A 23032-nucleotide genomic window follows, 5' to 3' on the forward strand; every position below is an offset into this window, starting at 1 on the left:
TATAAGACCATTCATAATCGTATTTCACATTGAATTAGCAAAATTAACTGTCATATCTGAATCCATTTATTTAATAAATGTGGAACATTTTTACTATCTTTAAATGCTCATGTTATATTATTTTTACACTGAAAATGTGCAGCAGTTTTTTGTACTTTGTAATAAATGTCCTCCATTATTACTGTAAAGTGCATGATGAAGTCCTCACCTCGCTGTCTTCATGTATCTCAAAACTGCTCTGTCTTGGGCATCTGTGTTTCCTCCCATGGGCTCGGTAGAGCTCTCCTATGTAACCAAAGAAAAAAAGAAAGTAATTTCTGCCCAAATATCAAATGGTGTAATGAGAAGATGGCAATAAGACACACTATTTTTGCACTTACTATCATACAAGAAATAATCCATGACACATCACATGGAGGCCTTGCTTGCTAGAGCTTACTCTACAACACAATAACATGGTGTCAATGGGCTTGAGTCATTAAGGAAAGTAAGGCAACAAAAGGAGTAAATGTTCTCCTGGACAAACCATGTTACAATGCAAGGGGTGCAAATTAGTTTCTTATTTAGCGCATAAGTTAAATACTGACTGTTTTTTCATGTAGCGCACAAATACTTGATAGCTTTATTTGTACACTGAAATTTAAAATTGATCTAGGACATGCCCTACCCCAACTATAAATTTGTCCCCACATTTTAAATTTACCTCCAATGCAACATGGTTTTGCCCAGATGCAAAGTTACTCCTTTCTTATGCTTTGCTCTCCTTAATGACTCAGGCCCAATGTTACTAAACATTGCAATATATTGGAAAATATTTTTCCGAATCCTCATACAGAATAATACTCTGTCATTTACAATAATTTTATAAAAAAATATTCAATGTATATACCTTGTACTTTTGGAAACACACTTAGGTAGCACATAAGGAGGAGTTATAGGCCAATTTAGTTTGTGCAGTTGGCTTCAAATTCAAGGTTATTTTATCAGCCAATTTATTTGTAGGCTACCTCTGTGTTTATCACAAGCAGAGGTGATCTTTAAGGGTCATTAAGTTTTATAAGAACATTCATAATCAAGTTTAATTGGCTACTCTTTTTATTAGAAATTCACCCATGAAAGCAAGCATATTAAAATTGTTTATTAGGTGTGTTGTCACCAGAAACAATATGAGTCTATGCAAACAATCAGAAATATCAAATTGCATTTTATATTGTTACTCTTGCTTTCCAGCCTCAAAGTGTGATGATTTCTGTGGCACATGAATTTAACTTATGTATTTATTTGTTTTTTTTTTCCATAAGTCATCTTAATAGCATTTTTGAACTGAAAATAAGAATTTAATCTTTGGTTTTCCACAGGGCAAGAGGTCATATAATGGCGGTGTTTGTCATTAGATGAACAATTGAACCATGACTTAGAGTTCTGGATTAGGTGGAAGAGTGTCAAGACAAAGTTAATTATGAAAAAGGTATCTGGATTAGTTTAGGTTGAAGCAGAGGAGTTATAGACCTGTTGGTAGTTCTGTTGCAACATAATGTTAAATGAGATCAAGTTACTTTAATAAAAGAGAGTACTGTAGTATGGCAGAGGTACAATCAAAATAAAAGACAATGTGGCTGTTGTTTACATGAGTTCATTGGCGTAAGAACCATGGGTGCAGGGGGAACATCCACTATGGAGCCTCAGAGGCCCTCTTACTCTGCCCTCCAGCACTTCTCAATGCCCCCTCTATAATCTGAAAGGAGCAGAGCAGATTCCTCTACTAAGCGGTTTCCATCCCTGCATTAGTTTTATTTTTAAGGTCTCTCATATATACTTTAATGCTAACAAGTTACTAAATCATAACAGAAAGGATAATTAGCAAACAACACATGTCTGCTTCGGAGAGGGTGCATTTACTGGGAATTTCTTGCTTTACAGGATGGAATTTTAACTTCCTGCACAAGGAATTTGATTTTCTATGGGGGGCTTCTGAAGTGGTGGAGAGTGGGCTGATACTTAAAATCATTCGCATTATGTACCTTACAGTTGCACTTCTAAGGAAAGTCTCATTTCTATGTACAATTCAACTGATGTAATAAGAAGATTAAAACTTACATAGATGAGGCTAACCAGGGCAGTATTTTAGGAGGGAAAAGTTTACATCATAGACAAAATTAACCAAACAAGAGTGACTTTCTCACACCCTACTCAATCAGAACAACGCGGCTCTTCATTGTTTACATGTGGGCAGGCCCGGAGCCTGTCATTCTTGTTGCGGTCCACAGGGAGCTGAATATCGACGTCTAGCTTTTTTGTGTGTTTTTGTAACCATTGGATTGCCATATAAGAAAGAAGATGGAAACAAATCAAAAAAGATAGGAGACCACCCCTTAGGATTTAGGAGTAAAATAAAGTGTAGAATGAGGGAATTTAAGTTAAAGGACTATTAATATGGTGTATTTTACTATGTTGCACTACAGATCCCAGCAGTTCTAAAAGTACCAGTATGCCCTGGCAGTCATGAGTGCTGGCACTTGTAATTCTACAAGTGCTAGCTGCCTATGGCTGCCTGGGCTTGCTGGGACCAGTAGTACCACAAAATACTATTTTTGGACTTTTTACAATAATTACCCCAACATTCACTGCCCAGTGAAGTTGGGATGAGACCATGTGCTATCAGCATGGGGCTGGTTTGTAATGCTTCCCCTTACAATACGCCACAATACTCCACTTCCAACATCAATTTTAATATTCCACTCACCACAATTGCTTCCATTTACCTGATCTCAGTATACAGGGATAACAAATACAAACACATGTTCCGACATTTCAAATCTAAGCACTGCTGCTATACATCTCTCAAAATGCCTAATTAAAGATTTTACTCACTTTGCTAGTGCTTTGGGGATAAGTAGGAAAACAATAACACATAAATAAATTATTCATACAAAGGAATTTAACCAAATATCTTGCATGAAACAAGATTATATGAGGTAGCGTACTGTGTTTCTGTACAGACATTCATTGCATCATGAAATATTATTGTGAAAGGAGTTAGTTTCTTACGTATTAACGTAAAATGTATGTTTTACCCTTGACAAACCAAATCCAAAAACCTAAATCAATTAACAATATTACATGATATGAAACCTGTACCTACAATGTCCCTGGTATTAAAGAACCAATGTATAGATGTATAATTCTTACGGTTTTAATCGAACTTACTGTGAACGGTGATGAAGCTATGTTTAACTACTCCCATCACATTCTGAATTTTGTTAAAGTTGTGACCATTTCCAACACAATCATCAACATTTTGTAGAATTTATATTTAAACACAACATTAACAAAGGCAATCATGTACTTTGTGTGTTTGTTACATGTGCATTTTGGATAGAAGAAAATAGAACAAATAAAGTACCAGTGAACTAATGTTAACTTGTTCTGTGCCCCTTTATTAGCCCATTGCTATGACCTAAGAATAATGTGGAATTTATGGTAACCTCAGCATAATGCAGAGCATCAGCCTAGTGACCCTACTGCATTGCATAAGGAAATTTAGTGATATCAGTGTCACCTAAGTACAATGCCGAGCTTATGTAGGTGACACCTCCTTCTCCGAAGTAAAATGCAGATTTTGTTATGGTGAGGCACTCCCCACAGTACAATGCAGAGCTTATTCTGGTGCCCCTCTCGCCCATAGTAGTATGCAAACCTAACTCTGGTGACTCCCCAATAAAATGTAAACACTATGCTAGTGACTTTCTCTCCAACCACAGTGTTATGCAGAGCTTATTCTGGGGACCCCCTTCTCCAAAACCAATCCACCCCCAGTGCAATGCATAATTTACAACATTGGTAACTCCCCTAGGACAATTTTACTGCCCATTCCACATTAAAAAGCAATGACCTGTGCATTATGTTGACAGATACACTGCTGCTTTTAATATTGTTTTAATATAGAATAGTTTACCGGGTAGGTGAAAATACCTGTTTCCACTTGTGATCTGCACAAAGCAGTAGGGAATACACCTATGTACCATGGATACTGATTACGCACAGATGAAAGTACAAGTGCCCCTGGGGTACATATTCCTGTTCATTTCACCTCAGTTCCAACCCAGCTAAAGCTTGCTTTCAGGTTCACTGAGGTGAACAAATTTGACTTTTCCGCAGATCTTCTTTTCTGAACTAGTGTTTTCTTATTTATACACTTTAAAAAGTGATAACATTCCCCTTTAACAATTCAAGGACATGCTTTTTGAGGGCATTTCAACGCCTGAGGTGAGTTACAAGTACGGAAAAAGAATAGTTTGGTCTTCTCACACAATGCTGCTAAAACTAACAATCATCTACTCAGAACATTACAGTAAAAGAAGGTTAATTAGTGTCTGCCAGTGGTAAATCAATACTTTAATCCATTAAATCATAATTAGTTTGCTTTTCCTCAACAACAAGTTGCTTCATTCTGCATTGGCTGGAAAATTAATGACTGAAGTGGCTCAGTTGTTTTGGCCTCTTTACCAAATGTATGCACATTATTTTAAACTGATAATATTTTATCATTGAAAGGGGTATATGTAGATCACAAATATAGTTCTGTAATAAATTATATATACTGTCGTGAACATAGAGAACTTCCGGTTATTTATAAGGGTAACCCATCACATAATTGTTGGGAATACAGCCTCAAACATAACTGCAGTGTAAATATGCTATATCAAATGAATCAATGGATAAGTTGACCTAATAAAGTGAAAATTGTGAAGCCAGAGAGCCTGTTGTATGTGTATTCGGTGGCTCTGCACATCCCAGTGTTAGAAGATAGCAGTTTCACTTGTAGCAGCTTCAAAGGCATATGCAGTGAGATATATCCTGGCTTGGGATGGAGTTTTGACACCTGAATAGACTTTTAGGAACAACTCAGCATGGTATCTGGCTCAAAGTGTGCTGACTTGTCTATATTTTATATAGACAAGAATAATTCAGTTTTAAGATATGCAACTTAAAATCAATAAAAGTAGTGATCAACCACATATTCCTCAATAGCATGATGAAGGGCAGCTCATATGTCACATTAAGAATTCTGCCACACAGAGAAGTTGAGGAAATGAGTATAAGCTCAACTGATACTGTTATTGGGCTTGCTTGTATCAATAGATAGGTAAATTCATAGGGAATCTATTAATAATAAAATTGGGTCGGTGTGACTCTCCATATAAAAGTTAGGTCACATAGTAGATTTGGGTAGTAAATCAGGCAACATTCAAATGGTGATGGAAAAAGTCTCCACCAACAAAAAATCATAGAGAGAGTGCATCACAACCCAGTGCCCCTTCCCTGCCACTATGCACCACCGAAGGAAAGAACCGAAACATTCACAAAATACGCATGACACCGCAAGCTCTTGGGCAAGCATTTATCGACATAAAAATCACCCAGTTTAAATCCCATAAATTGAAAGTAATCGGGATGCAGAGTGAGAAGACAAAAAGCCGATTCTACACCTAGCTTGGCCATCAATGTTCCTGTCCCATAGTCCTTAACCATTTGGAAGGCCTCCTCAAAAGACTGATACACCAGCCTGCAAACATTCTCATCAATTGCGTTATTCACATACCACCCACACAGGATGGCAAAGGAAACTCACAGCAATCGACTTGCTAGAAATCTCCAGTAGCATAAGAAAGAACCAATCCTATGCATATCCTTATAAAACCTCCCCAGCCCAGGCCATCCCCAATCCTTTACTGATTGGCTGGTGTTACGATTTTGATGCCTTAGTCAGTATTAGCACAGGCTTACCTAGGGCGCGGAGTCTAACGGCCTTCCGGTCTTCACCAAGAACCACCGCAAGGTAGTGTGGGCTTAGCTGCCGAAGAACCGCAGGTCGCGGCCCCCAGATTAGCCGTGAATTCCAGGCGTAGTAGGTCTGGAACAGTAACCGGTAGATGCACGGAGGCAATGGGTGCGTGGCAGGATCTAGAGAATAGTTGGTAACACAGCCGGGTCGGTACACAGAAGGTATCAGGTATACGGTGCCAGAGGGAGATCCAGAGAATAGTCGGTAACACAGCCGGGTCGGTACACAGAAGGTATCAGGTATACGGTGCCAGAGGGAGATCCAGAGAATAGTCGGTAACCCAGCCGGGTCGGTACACAGAAGGTATCAGGTATACGGTGCCAGAGGGAGATCCAGAGAATAGTCGGTCACAGCCAGGTAGGTACACAGGAGTAGGAGGAATAGAGGGGTACACAGGGAGCAGGATCACAGGAGTCAGGACACAGGAACTGTAGCCAGGAACAGGAAACACATTGCTCTGACACAGGCAGCGTGTCAGAGCAGGGAAGATATAGGAGTTTGAATTCCCCGCCCAGGAGTCACATGATCAGCAGCAGAGAGAAGCCGGAAGTGCGGCAGCGCTAACAGAAGCAGCGCTGAAGATATGGACACCGCTGTCAGCTCCCGCTGACAGCGCAGCGGAACGGGGACAAGGTAAGTTCCTAACAGTACCCCCCCCTTCAGGGGTGGCCTCCGGACAACCTATAAGGCTTTAGAGGGAACTTGGTATGGAATTTCTTCAACAAACTCGGAGCATGAAGGTCTCGTGCAGGAATCCAAGAACGCTCTTCAGGACCGTAACCTTTCCAGTCAACCAGGAACTGCAAGGAACCTCTGGAAATCCGAGAATCTAGAATCTCCTTCACCTCAAATTCCTGATCAGGTGCAGAAATAGCAGCAGGAGGTCTTCTTGAAGAGAAGAATTTGTTAACAACAAGTGGTTTGAGAAGGGAAATGTGGAAAACATTGGGAATCCTCAAGGTAGGGGGTAATTTTAATCTAAAGGCCACCGGATTAATGACCTCAATGATCTTGAAGGGACCGATAAATCGGGGAGCGAATTTCCTAGAAGGAACCAACAAGCGAAGATTCTTTGTAGACAACCACACTTTGTCACCAGGAGTGAGTAGTGGAGACGGTCTTCTTCTCATGTCAAATGCTTTTTTACTGATGGCAGAGGTGTGAAGTAATTTGCGTTTGATAAGATCCCACCTAGACGAGAAGTCCGATAGAAGGGAATCCACTGCAGGAACCCCAGAAGCGGTTAACTCTTTGAAGGGTGGAACTTTAGGATGAAATCCCTGAAGAGCAAAAAAGGGAGAAATGGAGGTAGAGTCGTGTGAATTATTATTATGGGCGAATTCTGCCCAAGGTAATAAATCAACCCAATCATCATGTTTAGCTGAAATGAAACATCTGAGGAATTTCTCCAATTCTTGATTCGTCCTTTCCGTGAGACCATTACTTTGCGGATGATATGCAGAAGAGAAATTTGACTTAATTCCACAAAGACGAGAAAAGGCCCTCCAAAATCTTGCCACGAACTGAGTTCCTCGATCAGAAACGATAATATCTGGACAGCCATGTAGGCGGAAAATTTCTTTAATGAAGAGTTGAGCCAGAACAGGAGCAGAAGGGAGACCTTTTAATGCCACAAAATGAGCGGCTCGGGAAAGGCGATCGGTGACCACCCACACTACTGAGAACCCTCTGGAGGAGGGTAAATCTGTGATAAAATCCATGGAGAGATGACTCCAAGGTCGATCCGGAATTGGCAGAGGCTGCAGCAGACCGTATGGAGCTTGACGAGGAACTTTATTCTGAGCGCAAGTGGAACACGCCGTCACAAACTGTCGAACGTCCGAACGGATAGCCGGCCACCAATAACTACAGAAGATAAATTCCAAGGTCTTCTTTATACCGGCATGACCAGAAAAACGGGAGGCATGAGCCCATTTAAGGAGTTTAGTTTGGAGATGTGGAGGAACCAAAGTCTTCCCGTGAGGAATGATCACCCGAGTGGGAGTAGTAGCCAAAATACATTCTGGATCTAGAATAGACCTAACACTCTCTTCTTCGGTATCCATAGAATCAAAGGAACGAGAGAGGGCATCAGCCTTCTTGTTCTTGGACCCTGGTCTGAAGGTAATGATCATATTGAATCGTGAAAAAAATAACGACCATCTGGCCTGACGGGGATTGAGGCAGGATGCAGTTTGTAGATAAAGCAGGTTCTTGTGATCCGTAAAAATAGTAACAGGAAATCTGGCTCCCTCCAAATGATGTCTCCAGGCCTCCAAGGCCAATTTGATAGCAAGTAGTTCTCTGTCTCCAATGCCGTAGTTTTTTTCGGTGGATGAGAATTTACGAGAAAAGAAGCCACAGGGAGAAAACTTTCCAGTAGAATTCTTCTGAGACAAAATAGCTCCTACTCCAGTGGAGGATGCGTCAACTTCGAGAAAAAAGGGGAAGGAAGAATCTGGCTGTTGAAGAATAGGTGCCGATATGAAGGCTTCTTTAAGATACTTGAAGGCCTCTACCGCCTCTGGTGGCCAGGTCTTAGCGTTGGCAGATTTCTTGGTCAGGGAAGTGATGGGTGCAATAACCGATGAAAACCCTTTGATAAAGTGGCGGTAATAATTAGAGAACCCAATAAAACGCTGGATGGCCTTAAGTCCAACCGGTTGGGGCCAATCAGAAATCGCCTTTAATTTCTCAGGGTCCATATGTAATCCGGAGCCAGAAACCACGTGACCAAGAAAAGGAAGATGCGTTTTTTCAAAGACACACTTGTCCACATTACAGTACAGATGATGCGACCGAAGGCGTTGAAGAATCAAGGAGACATGATGGCGATGAGTAATAATATCAGGTGAAAAAATAAGAATGTCGTCTAGGTAGATGACCACAAATTGATACAGGAAATCCTGAAAAACTTCGTTAATAAAATTTTGAAAAACCGCAGGAGCGTTACAAAGTCCAAATGGCATGACAAGATACTCAAAATGCCCATCGTGCGTATTGAATGCCGTCTTCCATTCATCCCCTTGTTTAATACGGATAAGGTTGTAGGCCCCTTTCAAATCCAGTTTAGAAAAGATTGAAGCTCCCTTGATCCTATCAAAGAGTTCAGAGATTAATGGTAAGGGGTACCTATTCTTTTTCGTTATGGCGTTGAGGCCACGGTAGTCTATGCAAGGACGCAATCCGCCGTCCTTCTTTTTTACGAAAAAGAAACCTGCTCCTGCTGGTGACGAGGATTTCCGGATAAAACCCCTGTTTAAATTCTCCTTAATATATAGGGACATGGCCTCTGATTCGGGTAGAGATAATGGAAATACCCGTCCTCTAGGTGGTATCTTATCCGGCAACAATTCAATGGAGCAATCCCAAGGTCTATGAGGGGGTAACTTGGAAGCCTCCTTTTCACAAAAGACATCAGAAAACGAATGATATTGAGGAGGAATACCGGAGGGTGTTGGGAGACAGCCCATAGCGGGTCTATGAATCCTGGGAAGACATCGGGAATGACACTCTGAACCCCATGCAAGAACTTCCGGTTTCTGCCAATCTAAAGTGGGGGAGTGAAGTCTGAGCCAAGGTAGGCCTAAGATCAACGGGTTGATAGCCTTTGGAATGACTAAGAAGGAGATTTCCTCAGTGTGCAAGGCTCCAATGCGTAGAGACATGTTAACAGTTCTGTTCTTAATGGATCCTCCAATGATACGACTGCCATCTATAGCTGTAATGGCAATAGGTGGATCTAAGGGTTGCCTAGGCAATGATAACCGCTCTACAATGTCAGCTCGTAAAAAGTTCCCCGCTGCACCGGAGTCAATAAGCGCTGGAAGAGACAATTGTTTATCAGTATATTGCAGAATAACTTGGATAGAAAAACTAGAATCCATAGGAGAGAGAATGTTCATACCTAACTTAGTCTCTCCGTCATCAGTTAGGTCCGATCGTTTCCCGGGCGCTTCCCACATTGACTCAGGACATGACCGGGTTCCCCGCAATAAAGGCATAAACGATTCTTGAACCGCCTCTCTCTTTCCTCCTGGGATAAACGTGCTCTTCCCAACTGCATAGGCTCTTCCTCCGGTGTAATAGGAGTTTGGAAGCGAGGAGCCAAACGGAAAGTAGATCGACGGGAACTCTCTCTCTCCTGAGTGCGTTCACGGAAACGTATATCAATCTGGTTACAGAGAGAGATCAAAGCATCCAGGGTAGTGGGTAACTCTCGGGCTGCTAGCTCGTCCTTAATACGATCGGACAAGCCTTGCCAAAATGTGGCCACTAACGCTTCATTGTTCCAACGAAGTTCGGCCGCCATAGTGCGAAATTGAAGGGCATACTGGCCCAGAGTAAGGGTACCCTGGCGCAGACGGAGGAGTCCAGAAGCTGCAGTGGAGACTCGTCCGGGTTCATCAAAGATGCGTCTGAAGGTTTCCAAGAAAGTGGTACAATTATGGAGAATGGGGTCATCATGTTCCCAGAGAGGAGAAGCCCAGGCAAGCGCTTGACCAGACAATAATGAAATAATATAAGCGACTTTAGTTTTCTGTGTGGGAAAGTTCCCGGGCAAAAGTTCGAATTGAATAGCACACTGGTTCAAGAAGCCTCGGCATTCCTTAGGATCCCCATTGAACTTGGGTGGGTTAGGTATGCGGAGTTGAGAGGTGGTGGGAGCAGATACAGCTGAACCACTTGGAGCGGGGGCAGGCTGTGGGGCCGGAGCAGGTGGAGGATTAGGAGCTGCCACCTGAGCTGCTTGGAGCGTATCCAACCTGTTAGACAGAGTCTGCAGAATCTGTAATAACTGTTCTTGATTTTTCCCCTGTTCCTCAACCTGAGCCGCTAAATTATCCAGTAGTACTCTCGCAGTGGGATTCCCTGTCGCTTCCATCAGTTAGATAATGGTCAGAGCAAACTGTTACGATTTTGATGCCTTAGTCAGTATTAGCACAGGCTTACCTAGGGCGCGGAGTCTAACGGCCTTCCGGTCTTCACCAAGAACCACCGCAAGGTAGTGTGGGCTTAGCTGCCGAAGAACCGCAGGTCGCGGCCCCCAGATTAGCCGTGAATTCCAGGCGTAGTAGGTCTGGAACAGTAACCGGTAGATGCACGGAGGCAATGGGTGCGTGGCAGGATCTAGAGAATAGTTGGTAACACAGCCGGGTCGGTACACAGAAGGTATCAGGTATACGGTGCCAGAGGGAGATCCAGAGAATAGTCGGTAACACAGCCGGGTCGGTACACAGAAGGTATCAGGTATACGGTGCCAGAGGGAGATCCAGAGAATAGTCGGTAACCCAGCCGGGTCGGTACACAGAAGGTATCAGGTATACGGTGCTAGAGGGAGATCCAGAGAATAGTCGGTCACAGCCAGGTAGGTACACAGGAGTAGGAGGAATAGAGGGGTACACAGGGAGCAGGATCACAGGAGTCAGGACACAGGAACTGTAGCCAGGAACAGGAAACACATTGCTCTGACACAGGCAGCGTGTCAGAGCAGGGAAGATATAGGAGTTTGAATTCCCCGCCCAGGAGTCACATGATCAGCAGCAGAGAGAAGCCGGAAGTGCGGCAGCGCTAACAGAAGCAGCGCTGAAGATATGGACACCGCTGTCAGCTCCCGCTGACAGCGCAGCGGAACGGGGACAAGGTAAGTTCCTAACAGCTGGTTAACTATACCTAATAGACCTAATAATATTAACACTTGCAGGGCTCAAAATTTTCTTTATCACAACATGTGCGCTTATATACCCTCAGGCCAATTCCTTCCCTCTGTAATTCTTAAAATTCAGGACAGTTGGTCATGCCCCCGATCCACTCAAGCAGTGATAGTACACTTGTGATAGTGGATCAGGTGCCATGCCCATATTGTGATAGTACACTTAAGGATTTGTACACACAATTACATTTTAATCTCTCAACACAAAATGATGCTTAACTCAGATTAAAATGTATAAATGTCATCATACTGCTGTATGACTACCCATCTCCCTAGCATAGCTGACAAGGCCATGAACAGATTTTAAAACTGAGTGGGATCACCTTGACAAGGGAAATCCTAGTGATGCCACGGACATGTCTCTGACTCCAAAAGGTGTCTCCTGGTATAAAAAAAATAGTGAAAAACAATAGTATAAACAACAAAGAAAAATCTTCTCTAAATCTGTTCCTCTTCTATCTGTTGACTATCTAAGACCCCTATTAAAAGTACACATATTTGGTATGCCTATACTTGGTAGAACTATAGAAATGCAGGACTTGTTGCTCTTCTAATGTCCCCTGGTTGTCAGGGACAATATAGACATCTTTGGCAAGTTTGAAAGCAGATCATCTGTCCCCATTCCTGATTGTCTAACAGCCTTACTACTGCTGTGACTAGAGAATAGTAATGTCTAGTGAATATTTTGTTTAAAGTGGACAAGATTGGGTGGCATAGGGGGAAACCTGAATGGTATTTTGGAGTACACGTGGAAATGTAGAGTCTCTTGTTGGAACATACTACTGAGTTTAAGGGTAATGTTTGGCCCTATTGAAGTGTATCAGGTTGCCTATCACTGCCTTAGGGCGTTGAAATCTTGATATTATTGCCACAGCTATTAATGATATAACATTGTCATTAGTTTTTGTTTGTTTTTTTAACTTGCAAAACTACTCTGCTCTCTCATATTATATATGACAAAAACATAGTTGTTGAAAATCAATAGCTATTATCTCCAACTGTATAGCGGCCATACTTACCATTATTTTAAATGAACAAATAAAGAGTGACAGTTGAGATCAATGTTAAGAGGAAAAACAGGCCCTCTTCTAGCTGTATTACAATTATGTTTAGATTTAAATTGCCATACTATTATATCTCTCTAATCCAACATGATTAAGATTGCTTTACCACAACGTTCTGACAGTGCTAAAAGAAAGACTTTACTGGTTCTCACAACAATTACATCCTAACTTAAAAAAATCATTTCACAGACCTGATTGATAATCAAATTGATTTACAAATGATTGTTATTAATCTTGTATTCTTCTATATTCTGGAATAATATTGGAAATATATTAAAGTTTCCAACCCAAATAGTTTAGTTAGAAATACAGCGGTCAGAGCTCTTCTATCCCACAACTTGCCCTATTAAACACTATTGAACTTGGTAACATATTACAGTAATGATGTGGCTCTCTGGAAAACAGTTACCCCTTCGTGCTGAAAAAAAGAAAATCTAGAGAAAAACAACGGAAAAACTGTGCAAGTAATATCTTGAAAGATATTAATAAGGCAAAATTTCTAATCAGCATTACTAATTGGCTCAGCTGTTATTAAAATATTCAATCACATTCCCATGGTGGTTTGGCTTGGATACTGGAATGGCGATAGATAGGAAGCCCTGTCTGGATTAACACCCATTTATCTGAGTGACTGTCACCTAACGTCCCTCCTACGGCCCATAGTCCTTTCCCCCTGCTGAGTTTGGTTAAAAAATTGACAAAATTCAGAATATTGTATTATATATGTTATAATAAATTTGATTATGTTTTTATATATTGGAAATGTGATACATATCTGTATTGTTGGCCGTCTCTTCTCTATCCTCTCACTGTTTGTGCCCCCTGTATCTTCTCTTGGGCTAGTCACCTACACACCTGTGTCCTCCCTGTTATTTTGATCCCACACCGGTGCCCTCATTTGAATTGTAAGAACATACAAACAGGTTTCGCTTAAAATGTTATGTATTATGAAATACTGTATGTTAAGTAGAACGGCCTGTTAATGAAGGGAAGGGAGGTTGTTTTTTAAAAAATAAATAATGATTTGGTTATTTATTTACTATTGAGAGGCAAGATGCCTCAAACCATTTAAACACCCTACTGCTCTGAGCACGCATGAGTGAAATAAATTGGCTAAGCTCAAAAGCAGCCTTTAGTAGACAGAATAAATCTTCCACATATAGTAGAATTTTATGCTCTTTGCCTTGGGGACCAGTAATCTCGGGTGAAAGTTTCAGGAGTACCAGAGCATCATATAGATTTCAAATCAATTAGTTGATGAGAAGCAGCCCTGACTCCACTACATGTTTTACTTGCCTTCCTTGGACCCCATAATTTTAATACATATTTAAAAGCTGAAATTGTATGAGCGGATTGATAGTGTGATACATTTTGTGTGATATACACTTCCAACACAAAATGTACAATGCGTTATCGTGACCTTTGCACTTGAAGATTAATTGTATACAATGGCAAATGGTCCGGGTCTGGGCATGCGTAGAGCGATTTTACGGAAATTATGGCACGTATCAGCATTTGTGTTCCTTAATGATTCAGGCCCTAAGAGTCTTTGCTGAGTTTTTGGTACATTGCCCAATATTATTTCCAGTTTGCCCTGTTTGCCCATCAACAGGCTTAAGAATTACAGTGTTACAAGCGTGACAAGTATAAACCCCTTTAGGCACCAAAACGATTGACAAACTTACTGACAATGGGTCTCAATTAGAGTTGCACCGAAGTACATTTGCGCAATGAAAAGGTGCATATTAGTGCATCATAGACTGCTGCACACGTGCACAACTTTCATCCATATTTAGGGTTGCTTGTTTCTTGCACTTGTGTCCACTTCTGCTTGGATGGGCAGATCAGGGACATTAACGTGCAAGAACAGTATAGTAAGGGAATACATATGAATGTTAATCATACCACTTTAAAATTCCTTTCTATTTTGAATGACATGGAACTTGAAATATGCTAGCAATGAGACGTACACTTTGCACCAACATAAAACGGGTGGAAGTTTTGAATATCATAAAGATTGCAGCATTTTGGTTCTGGACACATCTTTACACTAGATTTAGGGTAGTATCTGTCTTAAGACTCAAAATCCAGACATGGACACACAAGTGTGCAGACCCATCATTGCTCATATGCAAACAATTCAAGGGGTGCAAATTAGGATTTTGTTTTGCACATAAGTTAAATACTGACTGTTTTTTCATGTAGCACACAAATCATTGATAGCTTATTTGTACACTGAAATGTAAAGTTTATATTTGTGTGCTACATGAAAAAATAGTCAGTATTTAACTTATGTGCAAAACAGAATACTAATTTGCACCCCTTGAATTGTAACATGGTTTTGTTCAGGAGACTGAAATAAGAAGTTTCTCAAGTTAAGATCCTTAATGAATCAGGCCCTAAGTAACAATCTTAACTTATGTAAATAATGTTTTAAACAAAGTATTAAACATATATATATATATATAGTCTTATGTCTCTTTGGGGTGTATTTATGACAGATCATATTCTCTTTATGCTAATTATAACTTATCACAATGATGAAAACTGACTTAATGTTGCAATTTATTAAAATCCTTCAGCCAGGACAGAGGCTCCAATGGGAGCTTGTAAAGTGATTGCAATCATGATCACTTTACTTCCAGGTTCAGACCTGGCCTTTGCACTGCGCATGTGTCGCCATGAGGCCGCGCATGCTCTGAGTACAATCTGCGATATGAAGAAGGGGAGGAGCACAAAGCCTGCTAGGGAGGGATCCAAATCTCTCTATAGGATAGAACACCTAATGCCATCTTCAGATGGTGCTAGCTGATGGGAACAAGCTCAGAAAAGCTAAGCTTTTCAGAGCTTGGTAAATAGTTCCAGGCCAATGTCACCATTATTCTTTGATATCTCCTGCATTAGGCTAATGCAAGATAACTTAATTTTATCTAAACCAATGCGGAAACAGATGTTTCTGCATGGTTTTAGACTTAATAGACAGACTCCTAAAACCATTAAGATTTTATTTCTAATATGTTAGCTAATCGGAAATAAGGTATAGGGTAAAATCACACTAAAGGCCTGATTAAGAGCTGGAAGTAAGTCATGTAAAAATGATACTTGTGCTTAAGAGGCTGGTCAGAGGCGTTCCCATGCAATTTCAGTACATTAGAGGTATAGAAACACTGCTACCTTAGTGATACATCTTATTTTAACTTACATTTATATTTAGAAAAAAACAGCTGCATAATTAAAGTAACTTCAAAAGCTGCCGACCGCCGCAATGCTTTGTTAGTTATGCATCTTAACTATGATCTAGGAGAAACAGTGGTGCCCCTCCAACCCACACAAGTGTGAGAGCCGAGACCAGCCTCTTTATGTAAGCTCTGCCACCGGAGGAGATGTCCTGCAAGACCACAGGCAGGCACTCTCTTACCTGCTGACATCCGTATGGAAGAAGGTAAGTGTGGGGAGAGGGGTATGGGGATGGGTGCTCTTAATGTAATTGGAATGGGTGCTCTTAATGTATTTGGGATGGGAAGCTGGGCTATCACACCAGCAGTATTGACTTAGGATATTACATATAAACCAGAAGCAATTATCTGGATATTTGCAGGAGGTTAGGGTTTACACTTCAGGCTATTGCTGTTAATTATTAAAAATGGGTGATATTGATTTAATGTTGGGGCTGGTTGGAGGGAGAGAGTCCCACAGGGTTCACTCATAATTAAACTTTACATATTTCATGTCCATATCCCTTTTTCCAAATAGGGCCCCAACATTCCTGTCCTGGTTCTGGTGGGGCAGTCTGGATTTTGGGTGACTGTCTCGCTCAGTAAGAACTTTGTCTCCGCTGCAAGGATAGTTGGGTGGTATGTTCTGCTTAACACTGCTCTGCTCATAAAGGGCAAGCGGTGTGCACCTAACCCAGTAATGCATGCGGCATTGCCCATGTATTTGAAGAGCATAGGAATAGATTGGAGAGCAGTCTAGCACGGTCTAAAATGCGAGCCACTACCCTTGCATAATGGTCATGCCCTCTCTGGCAGTATGGTGTGGAATCCCATCTCTATAAATACTGCATTTGTTCTTGAATAATAAATGCAGAATTTGTATTTATTTATGTGAGTGTGATGGGCTGAGAAGAGGGTATTGGGGGAGCAGGGGTAGTAGGCTGAAATTTTATCTAGGGAGCTGCAAAAACTTTTAACCTTGTTATTATACATTATAGGCATTATACATTATATTACATTATACATACATATTACATTATATACATTACATTATATACATTATATATTATAGGCCGATGTCCTCATATAACACCTGAAAGTAGAAGCTGCTCATTTTAGAAATGTCTCCTCCCTTATCAAATGCTCCAAAGACAGAGATGGTGAACTTCTCCATCTATCAGTATTCTGGATCAAGTTCCCGCCAGGAGCAGGTTTGTTTTCAGAATAAATGTGGTAATTCATGTTTTAAAGGGCACATTTTTCTGCAACGTGAAAAAAGATAAATGGCAGACAAGAGAGCTTTTCCTGAAATTTACTTTCAAAACACAAAGGCTTAGCTACAAAGAATTTGATCCCACCAGCAAATTTTTAAAGCAATACTTCTGCTTCAGAGTTTTGGCATAGCATCTTACAGTAAAATTATAATAATGAAAATGCAAAATAAAAAACATAAGATGTATTTCTAGTTATTTTGCATTGAGGTTTGTTCTAAAAACCATGTGTTATATGTCAGAACTCCCTACCCCGCCTCACTCGACTATCCCCCAAACTTCAGTCCTTCAAGCTCGCCTCTCCTACCAACTCCTAACCAGTCTATCCATAACCTCCTCTACCTCGTTTGCCATCTCAATTTTCTCCAAGTTGGCCCTACTGTCTCAGGACCACTGTGCTACTTATGCGTATTACCTCATCTATTTGTTACTTGTTTCTGTATGCGGCGCTACAGAATCTGTGGGGCCTTATAAATAATCATAATAATAATAATAATAATAATAATAATATTAATAATAATAATAAAAATATAATTTGCCATCATGTGTACTTTTATTCTTGCTTAGTACATCACTATGGTATGAAATAGCACTGTAGAAATGACATAACAGTGGCACAATTGTTTAGATGAGAGAAGAGTAACTTGATCATACCTCCCAAATGTCCGTATTTAAGCAAGATCCTGATCCTGGGTACTGTCCTGTCGTTCTGACAACCAGGACATTTATCCTGACTGCAGGAAAGTTGAGAGGCATCTCCTGTCCACAATGGTGACTGGGTGTCGTCTGCACCTTTCACTGATTCCCCATTAGAAAAAAAGTATTTTTCAAGGTAGGGTGATTATAGATGGGATAGTGCCTCAGAAGCACTAGGCATACCCCGAGGTACCTGGCTGTGGCCCTACAGCTATGCCCCAATTGCAATATGTGTTTTCAATTCCAAAATTTGGAACATTGGAAGGTATGAGGTAGAAATTGAAGTCTATGGCCTCATTAACTGTTTGCCAATATCAAAAGAGGTGAGACCAAATTTAAAGGAACTCCAATGTATTTTACTGAAAAGGAAGAATCACACTTCTTAGAGAAGTCTAAATGTATGACAACATATTTGTCTATATTAAATATACTGGATTTGTAGGAGATGATCACATTGTGGCATTATTATGTGTAACAATGCATTCAATAATCTCTCATTAAATTGAAATAATCACAAGGATTTGTTGAATGCATGAACACCCATTGAAATAAAAGGTATATTGAAAAGAATGTGAAAGCTTCATATATACTGTACATAAATAAATTCCCCAACAAAACAGGGGGGGGGGTGACTATTAACAGAGAAACCCCGGAGCATCTGTGGGGTGAAGGGCTGCAAAAAAAACAGACAACCCCACCCAGAGACTACTTTTTTTGCGTTCCAAAGGGAAATATTATTTGTTGTAATCCAATGATTCTCCTTCTTGTATTTAATTTGTAAACATATTTGCTTTCATGTCTATATTTTTTTGTCTAGCTTGTATTTCTGTTTTATATGTGTCCTGTTTTACCCACCGTGGCACATTAAAAATAAATGATAATAATGTTAATATTAACATGGTGAGATTAATGTAATGTAGTGGGTGATATTAAGGCTATATAGTGGGGCAATAAATGTAATGTGGGGGGTATTCATGTAATTTAGTGGGGATATTAACATAATGTAATGGTGGGGGTTATTTAGGTAATGTGAGAGCAATTAATTTAATGTATCAGCAGGTGAGAGCTGTCTTTATTAAATGTGGGGGCTATTTATGTAATGCGGAATTGATGGCAGGTATTTATATAATTTAGGGGCTACTAATACAATATGGTGTCTCTGTTTTAAATGTAGGGACTAATAATTTCATGACAGACCTAGTTTAGGGGAGGAGGCCTATTTGTTGATTTAATGTTGGGGGAGTAATGTGTTTTCGACTTTCCAGGTGGTTTTTAGTACCTACCTCTTTGTCAAACAGGACTCCAACACTCCAGGATCCAGACAAGTATCAACACTGCAAGAACAGGTAGAAGAGAGCAACCCAGTATACCACCCGTTCTGAGTCAGGTGGGACAATCCCACTTTTTTTCAAATTGTCCCCCACAGCGAGGACTTTCCCTGACTACAGGGACACTGAAGGCATGTTCTACTTCATGCGGCTGTCCCAATCTTCCCCCACCAGCAGCTCTAACCCTGCTGTGGTGTCCAGTGGAGGGGATCAGAGTGTTGCATTGCACTGAACAGCTCATGTGGCTGCTCCTGGATTGAATGGTTTGTGCAGAGCGCCAGTAACATCATCAGTGGGAGTCACCAGCCCTCTGCTCAGAGTTCCTTCACAAATGGAGCAGGAGTGGTGGAAACTGCTGGGAAGACCAGAGCTCTTCTACAGGAGATATCGCAGGTGGTAGGAACCTCTGTGTGCAGGGTACTTCGAACATACATGACAGGGAGAGAACAGTGGTGTAACATATGTGACACCATAAGGGAAAGTGGAGAGGGCAATTCTCAGATATGTTTCCCAATATTCTCTCTATGTCACATTTGTGGGGGGGACCCCACAAAATTCATAATATGCCACTGCTTTTAACCTTGATACAAAACTATCCGAATTACTATTCTCTGGGTGTCTGCTTGCTTGCAGCTAGAGGATATTTTTCCCTTAGCACAGACACCATTTGAATGCAGTCCAATTAAAATAAAATACTGCAAATAATTTCAAAAGGGAAGTCTTCTCTTGCAGTTTCATGTGTTGTACACACACAGGGGAATTAGCATTCCAAATGCAAGCTGAATGCTATAATACCTAACACAGCTATCTCTATGCTGACCCCTTCCTCAGCTTATCAAGAGCTGCACACTCCAGTTCAGCCTGTGTCAATTCTGCCAAGTAAACTGGTATTAGCTACCTACATCTCTCATCACTCACATGTGACAAGCTCTTTTGTTAGAAATCACAGGGGTTTTTCCTGTAGGTAGGGGTAACTGTATCTATTACCTTCTTAAAAGCAGGCTAATATAGAGGGGATTTTTTTTCTCTTGTGCATCACTCAAGCCACATATTTTATGTATACTCTCTGAGGGTGATTTACTAATGAAATACAAAATGTTCAGTATCCTGTTAATAACAAAGCAACATCTAAGATATTCTACATTTCATTGGACATCTGTATCAGTGATTAAGAGGACTTTAACACTTCTCCCAGATTGCTTTATTATCCAGCTTCCATCTTTCTAAATGACTGAGTGCTAAAAGAGAAAAAAGCGTTCATAAGTGCTTTGTTATTGTTATTATTTTTGAGATATTTGATGTTACTTTGTAACTTGAGAAAATTTGTAACCAACCTTCACAACAGGTTACAAATTAAGCATAGTCTTATAACTAGAGTTGAGTGAAATTGCTGCGGCTGTTTGTGCAAATAAAATTTTGCCCCGGAACAGCCCATTTTGAAGTGGAGCGAAGATCCGGTGATAACATTTTTGAGTTCTACTTTTGCTTCACCTACAACACTGTGGGACTAATTCATGTTCGGAAGTACATCCGTTTGTGTAGCGTAGCTTGCAGGAAATATCTCTGCACATGCCCAGAAATGGACATTGTGCCAACGAATGCTATTGCAGGCAATTCATGTCTGCACGCAACTGACACCTACAACTTGAGAGGTGGAACGGGGGAGAGAAGGGGCAGACTGTCATAGGCCATACACAGTAAGGGCATCCAATGCAGATGGGGATAACTTAAGTCCTGTGTTTCTCCTAAGTATGTTTGTTTGCAGCCGTATCTTTTGCACCCACTACAGATCAGGTCTCATACCTTTTAAATTAAAAATTTCTCCCAGACCACTTAAATACAATACTCTTTAACAAGTGTTTCCCTGCCAAGAGTTGACCTCAAAAGCCAACACAGTCTTACTGCCTCTAAACCAATTGTTTAGCTTTCAAATATTTCCCCACCTATAGACTTCTCCAGCAGAGCCCGCTTTCCTGTATAATACTGAGGTAATTTGATTAGTTGCAACTTGCACAGCCCTGATCTCTATCTTGAAAACTATCACCCCATCATATGGGAAGAAGTGGACAAATCTAGGCAATGTACAGTAAGGGCGTTCTGACATAGATGTGGCCGATTCAAGGCCTAGGTTTCTCGTAAGTTCACTTGGTTTAAGCCATATCATTTGCACCAGCTACAGGACAATTGTAAGTGCCGTCTGATAGTGATGACTGACATGGCATAGGCTTTGTTTTAAAATCTACACATAGGTGTGCCACTAGGTAACACAGAAAATGTGTATGCAAGTAATGCTGGGTACACAATACAGAAAACTTCTCCCGATGCAATATCGTCAATGATTTTACCAATAACTGAAAGTCCCGATCAGCATGCCGATTGACTACCTGCTCCAAAACCTCTGCACCTACAACTTGATGTGCTTTCAATACTTTTGTTGAGATGCAAAATATCAGCCCCCCCTAATAGCAAAATAATACATAACAGGGAGACAACTCACCTTTATAGAAACATTTTAAACCTACCTAAATAACTTTCTGATATTGTCCGATGCATCAATCCTCCGATTGTAGAGGGATAGTAAGACTCCACAAAGGAGAGAAATAGAAAAATAAAGAAACCAATCCCCACAACAATACATGGACCCATTTGAGTCACTATTCTCTTCTTACCCATTACCTAAAACCTGCATTGTCAAAGGAGTCAGAAACATCAGCACATCAGAGCTATTACATTATCTAAAGACTCTTCCCACATAACAAAACTTCTTTGCTCTAGTGAAGAAAATTCAAAAGACAGAGTAGAGATCTTAACATTATAAACTAATCTCATGTGGCGGCTGGGGCCATAGCACCACTGGCAGTGAGCAGGAGGCTGAATAGTTTTACTGCAATTTATAGGGAACCGTGAGCCAGCAATAATTGGAACTGATAACAATACAGACCCCTGGATGATGTAGATAATTGCAGATGCTGCAATAAACTTAGGGAAAAGGTTATCCCTAAAGACACTGCTCTGCATAACAAATGTCCTAACCAAAAAATGTAATGAAATCCTAGAGCAAGATCTTGACTATCAAAGTCACTTTTTGAATGATAACCCACATGACATAATATAAATGATAAGATTGTCCATTATTAATTAAGTAGGCTGCATCCATTGCTCAACAAGCTCTGTATTGGAAGAAAACTCATAGGCAAACCGAGGGGGGGGGGGTCCCTAGTGCCTGGAAACCCCCTCCAAGCCTAGGGCACTGTATAATTGAGGTGGCTAGACACTGCTCCCGCTTCACACAGGGAGAGCTGCCTGCACAGTACTGAACGCAGCATTGCCCATGTATATTGTTGGGATAGGAAGAGTTGGAGAGCAGCCAAGCACTGTCTAACATTATATACGCCCCCATGCATGCTAGTCACGCCCACTGGCGATGTGGTGTGGAAACCCCTCTCTACAAATCCGGCATTTGCCCCTGAAACTAGCAAAGTTTTTCTGCATATTTGTTAAGTAATATGTGGATGTACTGTATGTTTGCTTTATAGGGCTTGTATACATGGCTGTTAATAACAAGGGATAGTTAGTAAGCATCTTTTAACTCCAAAATAATGTAGACGAATGGACCTGTACACCCACATTTCTGACAAGCATTTGGGGGTAAATGTATCATACTCCGCTTTGTACAAGTCGCCGTAAATCGGCGAGTTGACAGATAAAATTTAAAGCGGCGTTGCCTTGTAAAGGCAAGTTTCCCTTTACATTTACCCCTTGGTTTGGTTTGTGGCACTCAAAAGTGAACGCATGTACAATATAATGTAGTTCTATGGGAGTGGTCATTTAGTGCACAGCAAACAATGCTGCAGGGAGGCTTTCCGAACATGCTTTCAATGATTCTTAAAAGTAAAGATG

General features: G+C 40.8%; 1 protein-coding gene across 1 annotated transcript in view; it reads right to left on the reverse strand.

Annotated features, from left to right (window-relative positions):
* Nucleotides 1-23032, reverse strand: part of PITPNM3 (PITPNM family member 3) — a 438571-nt gene that overhangs the window by 150056 nt on the left and 265483 nt on the right. Inside the window, exon 4 of the mRNA XM_075196781.1 lies at nucleotides 209-285. Within this exon, the coding sequence (XP_075052882.1) occupies nucleotides 209-285 (77 nt within the window). The remainder of the gene's footprint in view (nucleotides 1-208; nucleotides 286-23032) is intronic.

The sequence above is a fragment of the Mixophyes fleayi genome, chromosome 2 (genome assembly GCF_038048845.1).
Source record: "Mixophyes fleayi isolate aMixFle1 chromosome 2, aMixFle1.hap1, whole genome shotgun sequence".
Lineage (NCBI taxonomy): Eukaryota > Metazoa > Chordata > Amphibia > Anura > Limnodynastidae > Mixophyes > Mixophyes fleayi.